The sequence below is a fragment of the Neovison vison genome, chromosome 12, assembly GCF_020171115.1.
Source record: "Neovison vison isolate M4711 chromosome 12, ASM_NN_V1, whole genome shotgun sequence".
In the NCBI taxonomy this organism is placed as follows: domain Eukaryota; kingdom Metazoa; phylum Chordata; class Mammalia; order Carnivora; family Mustelidae; genus Neogale; species Neogale vison.
The window spans coordinates 17,120,588-17,140,016 of NC_058102.1; the positions used below are offsets into that span (position 1 = coordinate 17,120,588).

General features: G+C 47.0%; 1 protein-coding gene across 2 annotated transcripts in view; it reads right to left on the reverse strand.

The window, feature by feature from the left end:
* Positions 1 to 1,347: 1,347 nt before the first annotated feature.
* The window catches only part of CHST11 (carbohydrate sulfotransferase 11), a 259,625-nt gene continuing 241,543 nt past the window's right edge, over positions 1,348 to 19,429 (reverse strand). For both annotated transcript variants that reach the window (XM_044229204.1, XM_044229203.1), the window contains exon 3: positions 1,348 to 6,485. In XM_044229204.1, coding sequence (XP_044085139.1) covers positions 5,631 to 6,485 — 855 coding nt within the window. In that variant the 3' untranslated portion in view covers positions 1,348 to 5,630. The remainder of the gene's footprint in view (positions 6,486 to 19,429) is intronic.

Sequence of the window (19,429 nt, forward strand, 5' to 3'; positions counted from 1 at the left end):
CCCCAGAGGTTTGTGCTCTACCAAGCCCTCGGGGTCCTGCCCCCTCAAACGTCTTCTTGGCCAATGGTTCTTAGTCTTTTTGGATATTTGGACTTTTTGAGAAAATGTTTGAAAAGGCTTTGGGGGCTGCCATGGAATGGCCAATATCGTTCTTATTTTCTGAATCAATGTCTACAATCATAACAGTTATGTGATCACCAGTTACGTCTCAAGGAAAGACAACTTGAGAAAGGAGAGCTCTTTCCAAGAAAGGACACTTTAGCACTGGCTACTAAGGATCCTGGCCGGTGCTACTGCTGGTCACTGGGAGGTGGATCAGTAATGACCTCACCTTGGCCCTCCGTGCCTGTAGCTCTTGCCATGTCGGCCAGAGGGAACCGTTGGTGCCATCGGAGATACCCATTAGCTGGCCACTGCTGAGAGGGCATTTTGGTCTTACTCTGAGAATAAACGAACACTGGGCATGTTCTCATTTAGGCTTGCTTCCCAGTGACATTTTCCACTGTCCTAGATGAGATAGGGACAGGCCCTGACCAAGGGATGTCCACTTACTACATTAAAAAGAGGTGCATTTTCCACTGATTTAAGACAACTGAGCTCCATGATCTGGACATCTCCCAAGCAGAAGGGACCAGAGCAAAGGACAGTAGTGCCACCAGGCATGGGTGGGAGCTGCCCACCGGTGGGGACAATTACAAACCCTATCTGACATGGTTGAAAATGGGATACATTTTAAACCTAATCTTCTCATGTGAAATGTTTAGATAACACATTTCAAGAAATTAGAATAGAGTAAACGACTTCAAGTATGTTTCCTTTGGCACAATAGAAATAAGCCAATCATTTCTAGCAATAAAGCTAAAAAAAATGTCTGTCATGGGAGCAGCTATGGGGCGTCTGAAAAGGAGAGGGTCTGGAATTGGAAAACTGGGGCTCCCAGGGTAGGTCTGCAACTTCTGGAGGGTGGACAGCCGCTCAGAGGCGTGTCGCTTAGTGGCCAAAGTGTGGTGTTCTGAAGGCACCCTGGATACCGGCTCTGTCACCAAAACCATTTAACCTTCCAGAGACCATTTCCTTACATTTCCCATGGGTGGTGGGACAACATGATCATGGTGGGCCTCCTAGAGTATGACCCAACAGAATTTGTGGGCAAAACGGAATGAAGAAAGCTCCCATTCATCCACTGAACAGGAAGGGTTCGGAGTGGTGGTGGCCGCATCTCTGTTTCTCCCTCTCCATCCTTTGGCGCCCACGAGCAGGGCCCCCCACATGCTCAGGCCTACAGCCCACCCAACCCGCACAGTCTTTTGTCAATGAGCCATGAACAAACCATACACAGAGAGAAGCTTCTTTTTTTTCCCTTCAATTTAATTGAAGTTACTTAGAAAAATAATCAGGCTTGAATGGCTTTTCCTGGAGGAAGGTTCATGAACATTTCACGCTTTTGTTGGCAATGTGGAATTCAGCTTTCTTGAACAGTACAGTAGGAGACGGGAGAGTTTTCTAAAACAAGCCTCTACTGCATACAAAGATGTAAGAAAAAAAAATCACACTCCACAAAGATGTTAAGTTATATGTGCATATATACCATACTGAGCATGCTCATAGGAAAACAGTACGGGCAGCCACTTCTGTACCTGACAAAGAGCAGCAAACCGAAATTCGCCTGCGAACAGCCAAGGGGCAAGTTGGTTATCATAGGTCCTGTTGCCTGTTCGTAGGGTCCGGTCAGCTGATGAGAAAATGCTGGAAGAAATGCTGGTTGTTGCAAACTGGGGGAGCCATGAGGTCAGTCCTGCTGATATAGGAGGGGGCCCGGGAGGGATTCCAGTCCCCGGGACGGCACAGAACGGGGCAGCTCTGACTGCGTGTGTTGGTGTGTGTGGGGGAGGGGCAGTCTGCGAGGAAGATGGTCTGACACCATTCACCGGGGACAGAGTCCCTTGGGTTCTTGCCAGGTTGGAACAGGGCCTGAGTAATCACTACCTCAGCAGTGGTCTGGAGCCCACCAGCTAAGGGGGCTAGTGCCTTGCGTTTTTGTTGTTTTTTTTCCTGGGAATTTTCTTCCAGCAGGAATTAGGCCCTTTGCCCCTACTCCTCTGCTGTCAGGAGGGCGGGACTCATCTGGTAGACAGGGAGGAGGGTGGGTCCCCCCTGAAACACCATAGGTCAACTGACTGCCTTTCTTCCCAGACCAGCTGGGGAGGCAAGGAAGGGGATGGGAAGGTCCAGAGAAGCTGCAGGAATTCAAACCCTGTGGCTAATATTCTAGAGTTTTCCAACCGAAGGGATAGGTTAAGCAGGAATGTCCTTGCAAATACTACCCTAACTGTACCTGGTTTTGAAAACACAGCAGCACCTTTGAAAAGTGGCTTGGAAGTGGGATGCCGGCCTGTACTTTTCTCCAGTGAAGCATGCAATGGAAAGTGTTTTCAAACAGTTTTCTTTAAAAAACAAAACAAAACAAAAAACAAAAACACAAGCTTTTGCTTCCCAGGCACATTTTTACCCATGGATTCTTTTCCACCAAGGACACAGAATCCTTTCTACATTCTGCACAACAGTTGATTCAGTTTTGTTTTTTTTTTAAGGTTTTTATGCTATTAGAAAATAAAATGTGAACACAAAACAAGGAGAAAATCCCTCATTGCAGAGCTACACTGATGCCTTGTTCCCTAAAGGACAGTCTTTCTCACTTGAGAGACGATGGTAGGAAAGGCAGTACTCTGCTCACGGCCCGAGTGAGCTCACCCAAAGCAACAAAGATGGTGGTGGGAACATAGAGCTTGGGAAATCTATGGGAAATTCCATTGGATAACCAAAAGCACATGGTGGAATTGAGGAAGCACTGCTCAAGGGTTGGGCTCCCTTTGCGTGCGTTGGGTAATCTAAGGCTTGAGGAGTGGGGGGGGGGGACCGTTCTGTGGCCTTATGTCCCCCTCTCCACCCCCCCCTTCCTCTCTCCATACCACCCAAGACCATCCCCTGCTCCCTTTGGGAAGGATGGAATCATTGCCCAGGGTAGTATCCAGGATTAAAACCATTGCACTTAAATAAAAGTTTGATTCATCTGATAACGTACCTCTGTTGCTATAAACCAGATAGAGATGGATTGGTACTGTTTTATTGTTTTGTTTTGTTCTGGAGAAAGGTCAGGGAAGTTGTTTTATCCTTGACAACCTCAGATATGCTAAATCGACCTAACCGAAGTATATTCTGTGGAACATCTCTGAGATCTGCAAAATAAGAGTATCCTGGTCACATAAATTCAGGAAATGCTACCAACTCAATGCTTTGGGGGGTTCATAATGCCCAGCGTACATCCAAGGCTCTTAAAAGTCCTGCAGAAAGGAAATTGACTTAACTTTCTTTCCCAAGGATATTTGACCTCAAAATGCTTTTTTTTTCCTTTCCTTTTCTTTTTTCTTTTTTTGCATCACACTAACTTCACAACTCTTTGACTCTTTGTTCTATGGAGCACATATCAGGAAATGCTGGACAATGATTCATTAGCAAAAGCCCTATTTGTGAGGACAGTGTCCCCTGCCTAGAAACAGGGCCCAGACTCCCAACTCCAGGGACAGCGAGGCCTGTCACTCTATTCAGTAAAACACATGGCACACATCTCTGTCCACGGAGGGCACTGTCACTGTGCCCTTCACAAAGGGGAAAGAGCTGGAAGAAGGTATACAACATTTTATAAAAAGCTTTGGCCACCCTCTCCAGTGCACACCTCACCCACATTCAATAAAGTCATATTCTCAGCGAGATGTGGCAGCTGTTGCTGGGCTGGCTGTGAGCTTTACAGTTTTAATAGTTTCTGTGAATAAATTATTCATTTTTGTTTGTTTAGAATATTCTCACCCCTTTGCTATATACTGCGTCAAAAACAAAACAAAAAGCAAAACTTACCCACACCCCATCCCACCCCACCCCCTATTATTAGAACTATAATTATTATTATATACAGGATCTGCTACCAACTCATTCACTAGTTGTAAGAGGGATGTGGCTCAAACGTCACCCGAGGCATTGAAATGGCTGGAAATGAGAAGCGTGTGCAGATGGTAATTAGCAAGGAACAGGAAGTAGAATGTTTCCGATCTTCCGGAGGAAAGGGGGCACAGATTATAGTCATGGAAGGCTGTCCTTGAGGCTCATGCATGGTGCTCGCCAAGGCGCTGATGGTCTCAGCCTCTGGAGGACTTGGGAGGGGTATGTGCGCGTGTGTGTGTGTATAGGTGGTCTACCTCTGACCTTCACCAGGGGAGAAATGCAGACCACTCCAGATCCCCAGTGTACGAGGCCTGCCTGCTGTAGCCTCTCACTCTTGGACACATTAAAGAGGAGAGAACACTTCTATGCTGAGGCATGGGTGCTGGGCTGACATCACAGGAAGAGGCACTTGGCGAATGAGTCCCTTCCCTCCCCCAAGGCAGACAGGACTAATCAGTCACAGCCCCGCTCCCTGCTGTGCCTGGCGAATCCATTCCGGTGCTTAAAGGCAGACCCCACCAATCCATTGGAGTGGACAACATGATGAGAAATGCTTTTGTCTTCTCTTGTGTTGGGCAACGAGCCTGGATTACTCACCATGTCAAGTGGCCTGTTCTAAGTGTGTGGTTTTCAAAGTTGGGCCAGAGAAAAACGCAAATTTGTTGGGTCACGGACCTTCCGGGGTTGTTCAAAATGGTCCAGCCCTCATGTGAAGTCCATGACTATGAGAGGTTTGCTAATGGTTGAGCTGGAAACTGTGTCCACATAAAGCTTCTTGAGGGCCAAGACTATTGGTTTCGTTCAACTTCTACCCGCAGGGCCTACAATGAGGCCCCACAAGTAGTAGTTGCTCAATAAATACTTGCTGACTATAAAGCAACAGCCACTTCACCAGCGTAACTGGCACTGCCAGTTAAAAATTTCTGTAGAAAGGCCTACTCTATCAGACTACTAATTCTGGTGAAAAGGGGAAAAGAAAAAATAGCTACAATCAGCTCTTCTCCTTGGGTTAAAAAAAAAACCGCTTTTTTTTTTCTTAGCGCAAGGGACTCTTGGGTTGCTTGGAATCTGCTTGGAATCGGTCCCTCGCAAAGGTGCCTTTTTCTATTTATTTCTCACCGATTTCTGAGAAGGGTGGCATCGACAGACATCACGATGGTTGTTATCACACAGTGAACCCTATGAGCGCCTAGGGAGGAGAACATTCATGCCCCAGAACGAGCTGTAGCAAGTACAGAACAAAAACACACATTTCTTCTGCAAAGACATTAGAATATTGCTGCCACAGAAAGAAATCTCTACAGAGACCATGTTTAAATAACTATAAATAATATTAATTAGAATTTATGGGATGCACAATTCATGGAATTCACCAGAGCACAAGGAAACCTCTGAGACAGTGTTGTAAGTATTCGCGTCTAAACACGAGGACACCCATCCTTTTCCCCTGCAAAGACAGCCGTCCTTCCCTACTAAGGATTTTAAATAATTCTCACCATGCCGCTCGCAGCATCATCCCCACAGAAATATTACTTTACAAAATAACCCAATATCCATAGAATTTCTTTCGACAAATAAAAAAAAAAAATCTTAAATTAAAAAGCACGATTCTCTCTCCCTCTCCCCCACCCCCTTCATTCCAATTTCAGGTAGCTGGGCACTGAGTAATTGAACATTAAAAAATCGAGTTTGTAGACTTCGTACAGCTGCGTCTGGTGCTCGGAGCTGATGTTCTGGAAGAACTCCGTGGTCATCTCGTCCGTAGTTCTCGTCGACTTGGCGTAGGTGGGGAACTTCAGGTAGCTGCCCACGCCCGCCAGCCGCAGGACGTAGTTGGAATCCTCCTCCAGCGTCTCGTACTTGCCCACGAGGTCGTAGTGGATGTGGCACGGGTGGCAGAGCGAGTGCACGGTCTGCCAGTGCTCGTTGAAGGGCTCCTCGCGCTGCGTGTGCGGGTCGATGAGGTACGCCACGAACTCCTCGAAGCGCACGTCGGCGCCGCGCCGCAGCGCCTCCTGCGTGGCGTTCTTGCGCTGGCGCCGGATGATCTTGGTGCCGTAGCGCTTGTGGAAGGACGTGTTGTACTTCTGCGTGAACTTGTTGCGGTAGGCGGACACCAGGCGCTCGAAGGGCTCGCGCACGAACAGGAACTTCATGTAGCTTTTCAAGCGGTGGTTGATCTCCGGGATGCTGTACTGGTTCAGGGTCTTGAGGTTGGCCGCCACGTGCGCCTCGTTGGCCGGGATCTCCATGGGGTCGCTGTACTTGCCCCGCCCGCTGAGCACCATCATGAGCCGCTTCCAGTTGGTGCACGCCACCTTGGGCACGTAGCAGTAGATGAGCTCGTGGTCCTCGTCCACCACCAGGTGCTTCAGGTCGTTGGGCGTCAGCACCCGCCGCTTGCGGCTCAGGGCGCTGTTGGCGCGACAGGTGTCCGTGACCTGATCGCGCCTCATCTGGTGCAGGACGGCGGTGTTCGAGAGCTCCAGCTGCAGAGGGGACACAAGAGGGACACGAGTTCAGTACCGGAGCGGGAGATGGGAACCTTGGGCCGCGTCCACAACCGCGACGGCCAGTACAGGGGGGTGGGGACCTGGGACAGACGGCCAACGACCTAGATGGCCCTGTCTTCCTTCCTAACTCGCCACCAGCTGCCTCGTCTCTTTGGGTTCTTTGTTCCACCATGTTTCCTTTGTGGAGCAATAGTCATGGTCAACTCTATAGCTTAGGCATCACCCTCTACCAGCCCGGCACGTTCCTAGAGCTGCACGTAGGCTGTTTTCCTTCTCTCTGTACAACCACCTTGAAATGAGGCTGATTTAACAGCATCAAGGACCCGCCACCGTTTCCAGGCAGCCTTCCAGGCTACGATGCGAGGCACCGGGGATGCGGTCATAAAAAATACAGTGGGGTTATTGCTCTTGCAGAGCTGACAGCCTAGCTGGAGAGAAAGAGGGAACCAAGGCTCAGAGAGGTTAAATCACTAGCTTGAGATCACACAGTGAGGGAGCAACCGACCCCGTATTCAAACCCAGGTCGGTCCTCCTGGCAACCAGGGCTGCCCACTTTGCACTCTACCCTGAGGTCCAGAACGCCCATCTTCTTGACTGAAGCACAGCAAGTCTGGTGTTTGATTGATCTACATTAAAGTAGGCGGATGCAATTTCTCTACGAGGCCATGATGGTGAACATCAGTTGCTTTGTGTGTCTTCTGGTGCCTCTGCCTTGATGTTCCTCTGGGAACCCCCCTTTCGTCCACTCCCAGTTCCTTTTCCCTCTCAAGCTGCTGTGTGGTGAGAATGGCAGCCTGGAGCTTGGGGACAGGGAAGGCTAGACTGGGAAGGGAGGGTGCAAAAAAAAAGAGGAGAAGACAGAGGAACGTATGTATTCCCAGTGATATCACCTCAATACCTAGGTCCATACTTTGCTGAAACCAGACCCCTCAACTCCTGGGCTTTTGTTACGATAGTCAGTACATCTGCTTTGGTGCATAAAGCAGTGTGAGTCTGGATTTTGGAACCCAAATAAAGGGGACTGGGATTTACTACCCTCGAGCCTTTCTTCTTTGCCATATCCATCCATTGATGTGTCCATTCAAACATCTGTCCAGACCTCACAGTGTATAGGGCACTCGGCTCAGCACCCACGGGAGAGAGAACATTTTCCTAAAGGGTTCACAGTCCAGGACGCATCAGACCAGAGAGCTGGCCGCCTCAGAAGGGCCCAAAGGGAAGACATCTGTGCTCCTCTAGGTTCTAGGAACAAAAGTGTCTCCTCAAAGGCCATTCACTCCCCTGGGAGCCAGTGCTCCTTGGATAGGAAACAGAACACCGCACTGCCCTGGTGTGCTGACAACCCTAATGTTGTTGGCTTAACGCCATGCCTCTGTCTACCGTCCTGAATGCGCAATGTGGCTCTTCTTTTATTTTATTTTTTAAAAGATTTTTATTTATTTATTTGACAGAGATCACAAGTAGGCAGAGAGGCAGGCAGAGAGAGACAGGAAGGGAAACAGACTCCCTGCTGAGCAGAGAGCCTGATGTGGGGCTTGATCCCAGGATCTTGGGATCATGACCTGAGCCCAAGGCAGAGGCTTTAACCCACTGAGCTACCCAGGGACCCTGTGGCTCTTCTTCTAAATATCAGAGAGATTGATATTAATTAGGGTTAACAGTATAGAGAAAATGGGGCACCAGCACTAGGGAACAGCCAGTCTGGGGCTGCAGAGGACATGGTGTCGTGGTTGTCTTCCTGCCCCGAGAACACAGACCCCATCCGTGTACTTGTCTTTGACGTCCTCCATAGTCTGCCCCAACCTACCTTTCCAGTCCCGTTTCTAGTCCTTCCCCATTCAGAGCTAAAGGGAGCTCCAGAGAAATCAATGATTCACTCTTTTCCCTTTGTTTTTTAATGAAAAACTTTTTTTAAAAAAATCCCATATAATTAACATACACTGGCATATTAGTTTCAGATACACAATGTGTTGATTCAGTAATTCTGTACGTTACTCAGTACTCCTCAGGACTCCTGATCCCTCCCACCTGTCTCGCTCCCCACGCCACCACCCCTCTGGTAACCTCCAGTTCTCTATATTGAAGAGTGTGCTTGCCTCTTTCTTTGTTTTGTTTCTGAAATCCCACATACGGGTGAAATCATATGGTTATTTGTCTTTCCCTGACTTCTTTCACTTAGCATCATACCCTCTAGATCCAGCCGTGTTGTTGCACATGGCAAGATTTTATCCTTGAAAAATTCCACTGTGTGTGTGTGTATGTGTGTATCACATCATCTTTATCCATTCATCTGTCTTCAGACATGTAGGCTGCTTTCGCATCTTGGCTGTCGTAAACAATGCAGCAGTAAACAGAGGGGTGCATGTATCCTTTTGAACTAGTGTTCTCATATTCTTCGGGTAATGATGCGGTAGTGCAATTACTGGATCACACGGTAATTCTGTTTTTAATTTTTTGAGGAACTTCCATACAAAAGCGGTTGCACCACTTTGCATCCCCACCAACAGGGCACGAGGGTTCCTTTCTCTCCACATCCTCGCCAACACTTGTTTCTTGTGATTTCAGCGACTGACAGGTGTGAGGTGATAGGTCGCTGTAGTTTTGATTTGCATTTCCCAGATGGTGACTGATGTTGAGTGTCTTTTCAAGTGCCTGTTGGCCATCTTTGTCTTCTTTGGAGCACTGTCTGTTCATGTCTCCTGTCCTTTTTTAAGTGGATTATTTGGTTTCTCTGGTGGTGTTTTGTAGAAATTCTTCATGTATTTTGGATATTAACATTATCGGATATATCACTTGCAAATATCCCCTCCCATTCAGTAGATTGTCTTTTCATTTTCTTGTTTCCTTTGTTTACAAAACTTTTTCTTTTTTCTTTTATTGCTGTAGTCCCCAAAGTATACTTTTGCTTTGGTTTCCCTTCCCTTAGAGACAGAGGTAGAAAAATGTTGCTATGGCTAATGTCAGAGAAATTGCTGCCTGTGCTCTATTCTAGGATTTTTATGGTTTCAGGTCTCAGATGTAGGTCTTTAATCCATTTGAGTTTATTTTTGTGTATGGTGGGAGAAAGTAGTCCAGTTTCATTCTTCTGCATGTAACTGTGCAGTTTTCCCAACACCATTTGTTGAAGAGACTGTCCTTCCCATTGCATATTCTGGCCTCCTTTGTCATAGACTAGTTGAGCATATAATCATGGCTTTATTTCTGGGCTCTCTGTGTGTCTGTCTTTGTGCCAGCTTTGATTACTAGAGCTCTGTAGTATGTCTTGAAATCTGGGATTCTGAGGCCTCCAGTTTTGTTCTTTTTCAAGATTGCTTTGGCTAGTCAAGGTCTTTTGTGTTTCCATACATGCATTAAGATCTTTTGTTCTAGTTCTATGCAAAGTGCTGTTGGTATTTTGATAGGGATTGCATCAAATCTGTAGATTGCTTTGGGTAGTATGGACGTTAACAATATCTGTTCTAATCCATGGGCATGAAATACCTTTCCAGTTGTTGTCTTCAATTTCTTTCATCAGTGTTTTGTAGTTTTCAGAGGACAGGTCTTTTACTTCTTTGGGTAGGTTTAATCCTAGGTATTTTATTCTTCTGGGTGCAACTGTAAGTGGGATTGTTGTCTTAATTTCTTTTTCTGCCATTTCATTATCAGTGTAGAGAAATGTGACAGATTTCTGTATATTGATTTTGTGTCCTAAAACTTTCTTGAATTAGTCTATTAGTTCCAGTAGGTTTCTGGTGGAGTCTTAAGGGTTTTGTATATATAGTATCATGCCATCTGCAGATAGTGAAAGGTTTACTACTTCTTTACTAATGTGGATGCCTTTTCTTTCTCTTGTCTGTTTACTGTGTGTGGCGAACATTTTCAGTACCATGTTGAGTAAAAGTGGTGAGAGTAAACCTCCCTGTCTTGTTCCTGATCTTAGAGACAGCTCTTAGCTTTTCACAACTGAGTATGGTGTTAGCTGTGGGTTTGTCATATATCGCCCTTAATTATGTTCTAAACCTACTCTGACAAGGGTTTTTTTTTTTAAAGATTTTATTTATTTATTTGACAGAGAGAGATCACAAGTAGGCAGCGAGGCAGGCAGAGAGAGAGAGAGGAGGAAGCAGGCTCCCTGCTGAGCAGAGAGCCCGACACGGGACTCGATCCCAGGACCCCGAGATCATGACCCGAGCCGAAGGCAACGGCTTAACCCACTGAGCCACCCAGGCGCCCCTGACAAGGGTTTTTTTTTTATCACGAATGGATGTTGTAATTTGTCAAGTGCTTTTTCTGCATTTATGGAAATGATTGTATATGGTTCTTATCCTTTCTATAACATGGATGTGATATATCATGTTGATTGATTTTCAAGTATTAAACCATCCTTGCATCCTAGGAATAAATCCCACTTGATTGTGGTGAATGATTCTTTTTTATTGTGTTGTTGGATTTGGTTTGCTAGCATTTTGTTGAGGATTTTTAAATCTATGTTCATCAGAGTTACTGGCCTGTAGTTGTCTCAAAAAAAAAAATAATATACATATATATATATATATATGTATATATTTTTTTTTTGGTGTCTTTATCTTGTCTTGGTTCAAAGAATCTCCTTTAACATTTCTTGTAAGGCTGGTTTAGTGGTGATGAATTCCTTTAACTTTTGTTTGGGAAACTATCTCTTCCTCTCTTCTGATGAGAACCTGGCTGGGTGGACTATTTATCATGCCATTCTCTTCTGGCCTGCAAAGTTTCTGCTGGAAACAAAATATCAGCCTTAGGAGGTTTTCCTTCTTTGCAATTGCTTTCTTTTCTCTTGCTGCTTTTATTTTTTATTATTTTTTAAAGATTTTATTTATTTGTTTATCAGAGAGAGAGAGAGAGAGCACAAGCAGGCAGACTGGCAGGCAGAGGAGGAGAGAGAAGCAGGCTCCCCGCTGAGCAAGGAGTCCGATGCGGGACTTGATCCCAGACCCCGGGGATCATGACCTGAGCCGAAGGCAGCAGCTTAACCCACTCACCCACCCAGGCATCCCTCTCTTGCTGCTTTTAACATTCTCTCTTTATCACTACTTTTTGCCATTAAAAAAAAAAAGATTTTTATTTATTTATTTGACAGAGAGAGACGCAGTGAGAGAGGAAACACAAGCAGAGGAAGTGGGAGAGGGAGAAGTAGGCTTCCCGCCGAGCAGGGAGCCTGATGTGGGGCTCGATCCCAGGACCCTGGGACTATGACCCAAGCTGAAGGCAGATGCTTAATGACTGAGCCACTCAGCTCCCCATCCCCCTACTTTTTGCCAACTTAAATTACTGTGTGTCTTGGTGAGTTGATTTTGTTGGTGGGGGAGGGGTTGGTCTCTGTGTTTCTTGGATCTGGATATCTGTTTCATTCCCCAGATTAGGAAAGTTTTCAGCTACTATTTCTTCAGATAAGTTTCCTGACCCCTTTTCTTCCTCTTCTGAGATTCCTATAATGCAAATGTCATTATGCTGGATTGTGTCACTGAGTTCTCTTAATCCATTCTCACTTTCTATTCTTTTCTCTTTCTCCTGTTTAGCTTGACTGCTTTCCATTACTCTCCATTACTTTCCATTACTCATTGATTGCTGATCTGTTCTTCTGCTTTCTCTAGTCTATTGATTCCCTTTAGCCTATTTTCAATCTCGGTTATTGTGTTCTTCATCTCTGATTGGTTCTTTTTTTATGTTTGCTCCTTGTTGAGGGTCTCACTGATGTTCTCCACTCTTCTCAAGTCAGGTGAGTATCTTTATGACCATTACTTTAACTTCTCTATCAGCCGTATGGCTGATCTCTGATTGTTTGGCTCTCTTGCTGTGATTTTTGTCCTGTTCTTTCATGTGGGACACATTCCTCTGTCTCCTCATTTTGTTTTGCTCTCTGTGGCTCTTTCTATGGATTAGGAAAGTCTCCTGCTCTTGAGGGTGGTGGCCTCATGAAGAAGAGGTCCTGTCATGCCCAGCAGTGAGATGGTCCCTGTTCAGCAGAACCTGGCACTTCAGGGGGGTCTCCTGTGTGCACCGCACATGTCTTACTGTTGTGGCTACCGCTTTTGCTCCCAGCGCATTCATCTGCAGTGGCTCTCTTGACCTTTTGTGGGCAGGGTTTGGTCCTTATGGTGGCCAATCTGGGGCTGCCTTGGCTTGAGGAGGGTCAGCCCAGGCATTTGCCATAGTGGCAGTAGCACCGAACTGCAGGGACTCGCCCTGTGTTCCTTGAGAAGTGTTGGTTGATGGACAAGGCCTGTGGACCAGTGATGCCCCCAGCCCACTCCTGGGGCTGCAGTCAGGCTGGCATGTGTGGTCATCATCTCCTTTCCCCAGGGAAGGAGGCACTTCGGAATAATGTTGGCTGGTCCCTGTCGGGGCTGCTTGCACATGGCTAGGCTTGTGACACTACCTTGGATGGACTTCTGCTGGTGCTGGGTTGGACGGGACAGGCCGGCAGGAGAACGTGGGGCTAAGGCGCTGTGAGCAAGCCAGGTGGAGTGTGTTCTGGCTATGCTGGTTCTTGCAGGTGTCCATGCATCTAAGCCAAGGGGGCAGGGAGGGAAATAGTGCCCACCAGCTCTTTTGTTTTAGGAGAGGTCTCCTAAAGATCCCTGCCTCTCCAGCACACACTCTGAGATTAATAAACAAATACACTGCCTTCCTGAATACCCCAGGCTTTTTTTTTTTTTTTTTTAAATTTAAGCTGCTGGTCTGTGCTATATCTCAGCAGAGTTGTCTGTTATATGTCTCTTTAAGGGAGTTGGGGGGCTCAGTTTCCTATCACCCTCTGGCTCTCCCAGAGCTAAGCCTGCTAATTTTTAAAGTTCTAAGTGTTAAGCTCCACCCTTCCCACCATTTTTGATGTGGCCTCTTCTCTACCTACAGCTGTGGAGAGTCTGTTCTGCCAGTCTTTGGCTCATTTTCTGGGTTATTTATTCTGACTAGGGGTGTTATCTAGGTATATCCATGAGACAGGGTGAGCGTTGGATCCCCCTACTTGGGCATCATCTCCAGAAGTTCCCTTCTTTTTCCTTTGGGCCCAACCATTTGCGTTTAGGATTCTCGCCCTTCCATTTTTGTGGGTATAAACCTGACAATCCTTCAAGTTCCAGTGACCCCTGCTAGACTGGAAGAATCATTCTTTCCTCTGGAAACCCACTGCATTAAGCATCCTTTACCCCCTGCCCCCAACCGTCTAGTTCATGCTTGGTTTTCTCAAGATTGGTGGCCACTTGCTTCACGGAGACTCAGAGTCCCAGAACCACTGTCCCACTCCAGGCCAGACTACAGGTGACCTGAGTCTTGAGAATGCAGAGGGATTAGTGAACACCACACCACCCCCAACCACTTGGACAGCCAAGTGAATAAACCCATGAACCTGGGTATCACCCAACAGGCTAGCCCTGAGTTTCCAATGAAGCACAGTCTCTATAGTTCATCTAAAACATTCACAGGGCATCTGTGATGGGCCTAAATGAGGAGATTTGCTGAGTTTCCTGGAGACCTGAGGCATAACCTGTGGTCACCAGAGAAAGTCATAATACCCTGCAGTATAGCCCTGTATCAACCTCCCCCATGGTCCCGAGGACAGCGGTGGTCATCACACAGCACGAGACAACAACAGACAGTAGGAGGAGTTACTCTAAGGCTCTTTCAAAGGTTTTTTAATAGATCATCTCTAATCTTCCTGGTAATTCTCTGAGTTACATACTATCATACTGGAAATTTTCCACTCTCAAGGGAAGGAAGCAAACCAAGACAATGCTAACACAATGGAAATTACATGTGTGAAAAGTAAGGAGATTTTTGTACTACTTTTAGCCTCACAAACTACTGGAAAGCACAAAGGAGTCGTTAGTGCTTTTCTAATAGTCCCCTATATTGGCACTGTTCCTAACAAGAAGTAGAGTTTACTTCTCCAACCCCTTGACTCCCCCTGGCTGTGAGTTGCTGACTAGTCAAATGTGGTAGAAGCCATGATGAGCAAATTCTGGAGCCAGGGATGAAACCTTGGAGTTCCTACACCTCGGTTCTCCTGAAAGGCTGCCATAGTTTCATACCACACTGGCGTAAGGTTCCCCCTGTCCAACAGAAGCGCCATGAAATGTGGACTTTTTCTTTCCATGGCTGTCTTCAGTGCTTAAAAAGTGGCAGTCACATAGTAGATGTTCAATAAATATTTGAGGTCGTGAGTGAATCAGTTAATAACCTCTTTAGAGAAATGTGATAGGAAAGCAGGAAGGTCCCTCTGTAGCAAATGTTGATAGACACCAGAATATCCCTTAATAAAGGCTGTGCTAGGCTGAGTAGTGTCCCCCCAAATTCATGTCCACCTGGAACCTTAAAATGGGACCTTACTTGGAAGAAGGTATTTGGCAGATGTAATTAGTTGTGGTCTTAATAAATTAGGGTGGGCTGAAATCCGAAGATTGGTGTCCTAATTAGGAGAGAAAACAGAGACTAAGAGACATCCAGAGGGAGACGGCCGTGTGATGATGGAGATAGAAATTGGAGTGATGCATCTACAAGCGACAGGATGCCAAAGGTGGTCAGCACCACCCAAAACCTGGCAAGAGGCGAGACGGGTCTACCCGGTAGCCCTATGAAATGAAAACAAGAGCCAAGGCTTCAGTCAATAACTGTGCAAATTGATAGAGAGTATAAATGGATAGGAGAAGATGACATCATACAAGAGGATATTTTTACATCGCAAAATAAGGAAAGCATATTAGAGCACGAGTAACAGCAAGGATGAGATTTGAAAACAGAAGCTCTGGGCTTGATCTCCTTTGGGCAAGACCATTAATCTTCTGAGCTTCTGTTCTCTTAGCTGCAAAATGGGGATAGTACCACCTCCTCTGCAGGGATGTCAATGAAATCAAATCAGGTATGGGTTTAGCATTTAGAAAAGCAGATCAAGCCCAGTGCAGCATTTGGACAAGATACGGTACACAGCAGGCAGTTAATACGTAGGTGTTTTTTTTCATGAAAGACGAAGAAAGAAACCCAAAAGAGAGGGCCAGGAATCCCCAAGACCAATTTCACCAGCCCAGTAATTTTGTTCCAGGCAAAAGTCAGTTAATATTTTGAATATGAAACGTTCTGGCTTGCATGCCCTGACTTCTTTCTAAAAAATTTTTTTACTTAAGTTCAATTTAGTGAACATATGGTGTATTATTAATTTCAGAGGTAGAATCCAGTGACTCATCAGTTGCATAGAACACCCAAGGCTCGTTCCGTCACGTGCCCTCCTTAATGGCCATCCCCTGTTTACTCCATCCTTGTTACCCACCTCCCTTCCAGCAACCCTCAGTTTCCCCTTTCCTGACTTCTTAGCAGACAGAATCATCACCGTAAGAGGAGGATTCATACCATTCAATTAACAACAACAACAAACTGTCCAGAAGAAAACAGAAGGGCTAGGAAGGAGAAAAGAACCATGAGTTTTGCCTATTCAAATCGCTATTGGCTGTTCTGAAGGCAATAAATGACTCAACAAGCAGAGAAGCCAGGAGTCTCCCCCACTTATTTTTCCCTAGGTCTTTTCAGTCGGAGGCAGTTCTCTGGCCCTCTGGGTCTCCGCGGAGGTAGCATGTCAGCTAAATACTGCCGTCAGGGCCACAAAGCCATGAGAAATGGAAACGATACCACGGTGTCATTTTACATGCAGTTGCAGAGACAAAATTAACTTCATGGGGCTTTGAACTGTGATATTTGAGGTTTCTTTCTTTTTCCATTTCCTTTTTTGCCACAGCAGCTGAGGTGACAAATGATGCACCTGCTGCAATGAAGTCTGGCCGGTTCTCCTCAGGGGCGGGGGGGCGTGGTGGTTTGGGGCACAGGTCAAGAGACTAAGCACATTCTCAAATGGGGACTTCCCCTTGCAGGGGAAGATAGTCACCTGCACCTCTAGTGTTCGATTTTTGCACAAAATTGTTTAATTTGTTTTTTAATTTACAATAATTTTGGGGGTGCCCAGGTGGTGAGATCCAGTCTGTGCTTTGTGGGGGGGTCTGCTTCTCTCTCTCCCTCTGCCCCTCCCACGGCCCCATCATGGCCAAAATGATGCAGGAGACATTTCTGATGGTAGCCTCGTCAGTTCTAGATCTCTCCATGCTTGTCATGAGGACCAGTAGCATGTGAGAAACTGTGATCAGGTAGACGGTGACTTCCAACCTTAAAAAATGCAAATCTGGTCATGCCACGTCTGCCCTTGACCCCACGCAGGGCTCACGGGAGCTGCTGCAATGGTCACAACTCTTTAGCAACTAACAGGTTCCCTGAGTATCAGTTAGGGAACTCTCCAAGGAGCCTACAGCTATGGGACACCAGGAAGACAAGGGACTGGAGAGGACGCACTGCTGAACAGTTCAGTCCTTTGTCACTGAGAGAGAACGTCTGTCTTTATCGGGGGATCTGATAATTGTCTGAGCGGGAAGATCGTCTCCTCTTTCACTCCCTTCCTCTCTCCATTTCTTTTTTTTCTTTCTCAAAGGTATTTGAAGAGAACACAACAAAGGACCACATTGAAAGAGGAAAAAGCAAATACGCTAACCATGAGGGCCATGATTAAGAATCTCATTTAGCTATGGGCTTCCTAGTAGCAGGGACAAAAGGGAAATGTGATTAAATCTCTTTGCCTTTGTTCTGTGTCATTCCAACTGCTCGGGGTGGACACCCTACAAGATTTTAAAGGACTCAGATTTCAGCGGAGGAGGGAGCATCTGCGATTTGGCTGGCTCATGCTAAGTACTAGGAGGGTGGCTTTCTTCCACTGACTGAATGCTACTACGGCCACTCTGCACCTCATGCATATAGACGGCTTCAGAATTTACAGGACACTTTTACACACGTCATCCTGTTTAAGGAACACAGTGGAACTTCTCCAGAGCCTAGTAAAAGGAGGTTTATGTGTTGGCAGACCAAACGTGTCCAACCATGTGATGTCTTTTTTCGGGTTACCACAAGGTATCGCGTATATTTCATGTTAGTGGTTCCCAACCCGTAGTATGCGTGGGAGTCACCTGGAGGGCCCGTTAAAACACGGTTTGCTGGGTCGCACCCCCCAGTTCCCGATTCAGTAGCTCACGGACCGGGTCTGAGACCGCCTTTCTGCAAATTCCCAGGCATGTTAATTTGCTTGGGCTGCTAACAAAATACCCCAGACTGGGTGGCTTAATTAAGAAATTAATTAATCAAATAAGAAATTAATTTTCTCACAGTTCTGGGGGGGGTTGGTTTACTCTGAGCCCCCGCCCTCCTTTGGCTTGCAGACATCTGCCCCTCGATGGATGCTCTCTGTGCGCATTTGCCTCTGGTGTCTCTTCCCCGTCTTGTGAGGACACCAGTTCTACGGGATTAGAACCCACCTCATGGCCTCATTTTCCTCTAATCACCTCTTCAAAGGCCCTCGCTTCAAGCATGGTCACATTCTGATTTACTACAGCATGTGAATTTGGGGTGGGGGTGGGGGACACCATTTGGCCTGTTACACAGGTGATGCTGATGCTGCCGGTCCAGGGACCATACTTTGAGAACCACAGGGTTGTGTAATGAGGAACTCACCAACTCACGGCTACCCTCGAACTCCAGACACAGAACGCGGGTTCCTCGCCTGCTGCTAAGAGGCGCCTGGAACCACCTCCGCTCTCAGCCTGGGCTCCCTTTGTCTCCGTTTGATCTCCCCAAAGTACAAATTAGGTCGGAGGAGGCCTGATTCCAGGAAGCCGTGAACATGGCTAGAGGCTCTGGGCTGCATCCTGCTTTCTCATTTTGAGGTCTATTTTTAATCTGGACGGTTAAAAAAGGCAACTATAATTAGTTTAAGTAGCAAACTGAGGGACTGTTTGACAAAGTCTTTAAAACTTCATTACGTTTCATCTTGAAAGGAAGAAAAACTGGTTTCCTTTCAATTAAAACATCGCCCTGGTGTTTACAATTTCTTTCAGACATCAGAACCCAACCGGAAGGAGCAGCTCTTCCGTTCTGCTGCCCTGGCGGGAAGGCGCAGAGAAGTGGGAACCTGGAGGAGAAGGTAAATTCTGGAGGCAGCAAGCGTGCGGGGTCTGGAGCAATCTGCCATTAACCACTGTTCGCCTGGGCCGGGGCTCCGTTTCTCCACTTGAAAATCCTAATACAAGACCCCTCCCGGCACCTCGGCTGCACTGGCCGTCATCCTGACAAGCTGAGAACGGATGGAGAGAGACACCTGATGATCTGATTCCCTGGGATTCCAGCATTGTTCTTTCTGCCAGAAAAATTCCTAAACGCTCACGGAAAGGGCTCGCCTGGAGGGATCACTGGAGGATCCGCAGCCCCAGCAAACGAGAGGGGGGCACTGATCCTAACCACCTACTATGTCCCAGGCACTGTTAATCCCCGCACTCTAGCAGATGGGTATCCTGGTCCCAGCTTACGGATGGAGGAAACTGAGGCACAGGGAGACTAAGTCACTCGCTCAAGATCAGGGAGCTCGGGACTGGGGCTGTGCTCTGAGACCCTGCATTGTGTGGCCTCCCGGGGTCCACACACCACTTCTCCCCGCCCCCCAGGAGTTATCATCTGGAGGGTAAAGACGCTGTAGCCCAGGGTCTCTCCCCTGGCAGCTCCCTGGGATCACAGGAGAGGCTCTAAACACCTCTTGAGTCCTGGGGCCAGCCCCAGAGATCAGATGTAATTGTTCTGAGTGCAGCCAGCTCCCAGGGTATTCTAAAGCTGCCCTGCTGGGGAACCACGGCCCTGCAGGCTCCAATGCCACCAGCTATAAATTGAAGCACATACGGGACCCAAGCAATGCCTGAGCATGATGCTGGGCAAAACTCCTTTTCCTAGCCCTCAGGTTTAAGGTGAAGGGGCTTTCCGTTCATTCGGCAGGGCCGGAGGTCAAAGGACAAGAAGGCCACAGTTCTCAGCCATGTTTGGATGCATCCTCAGGG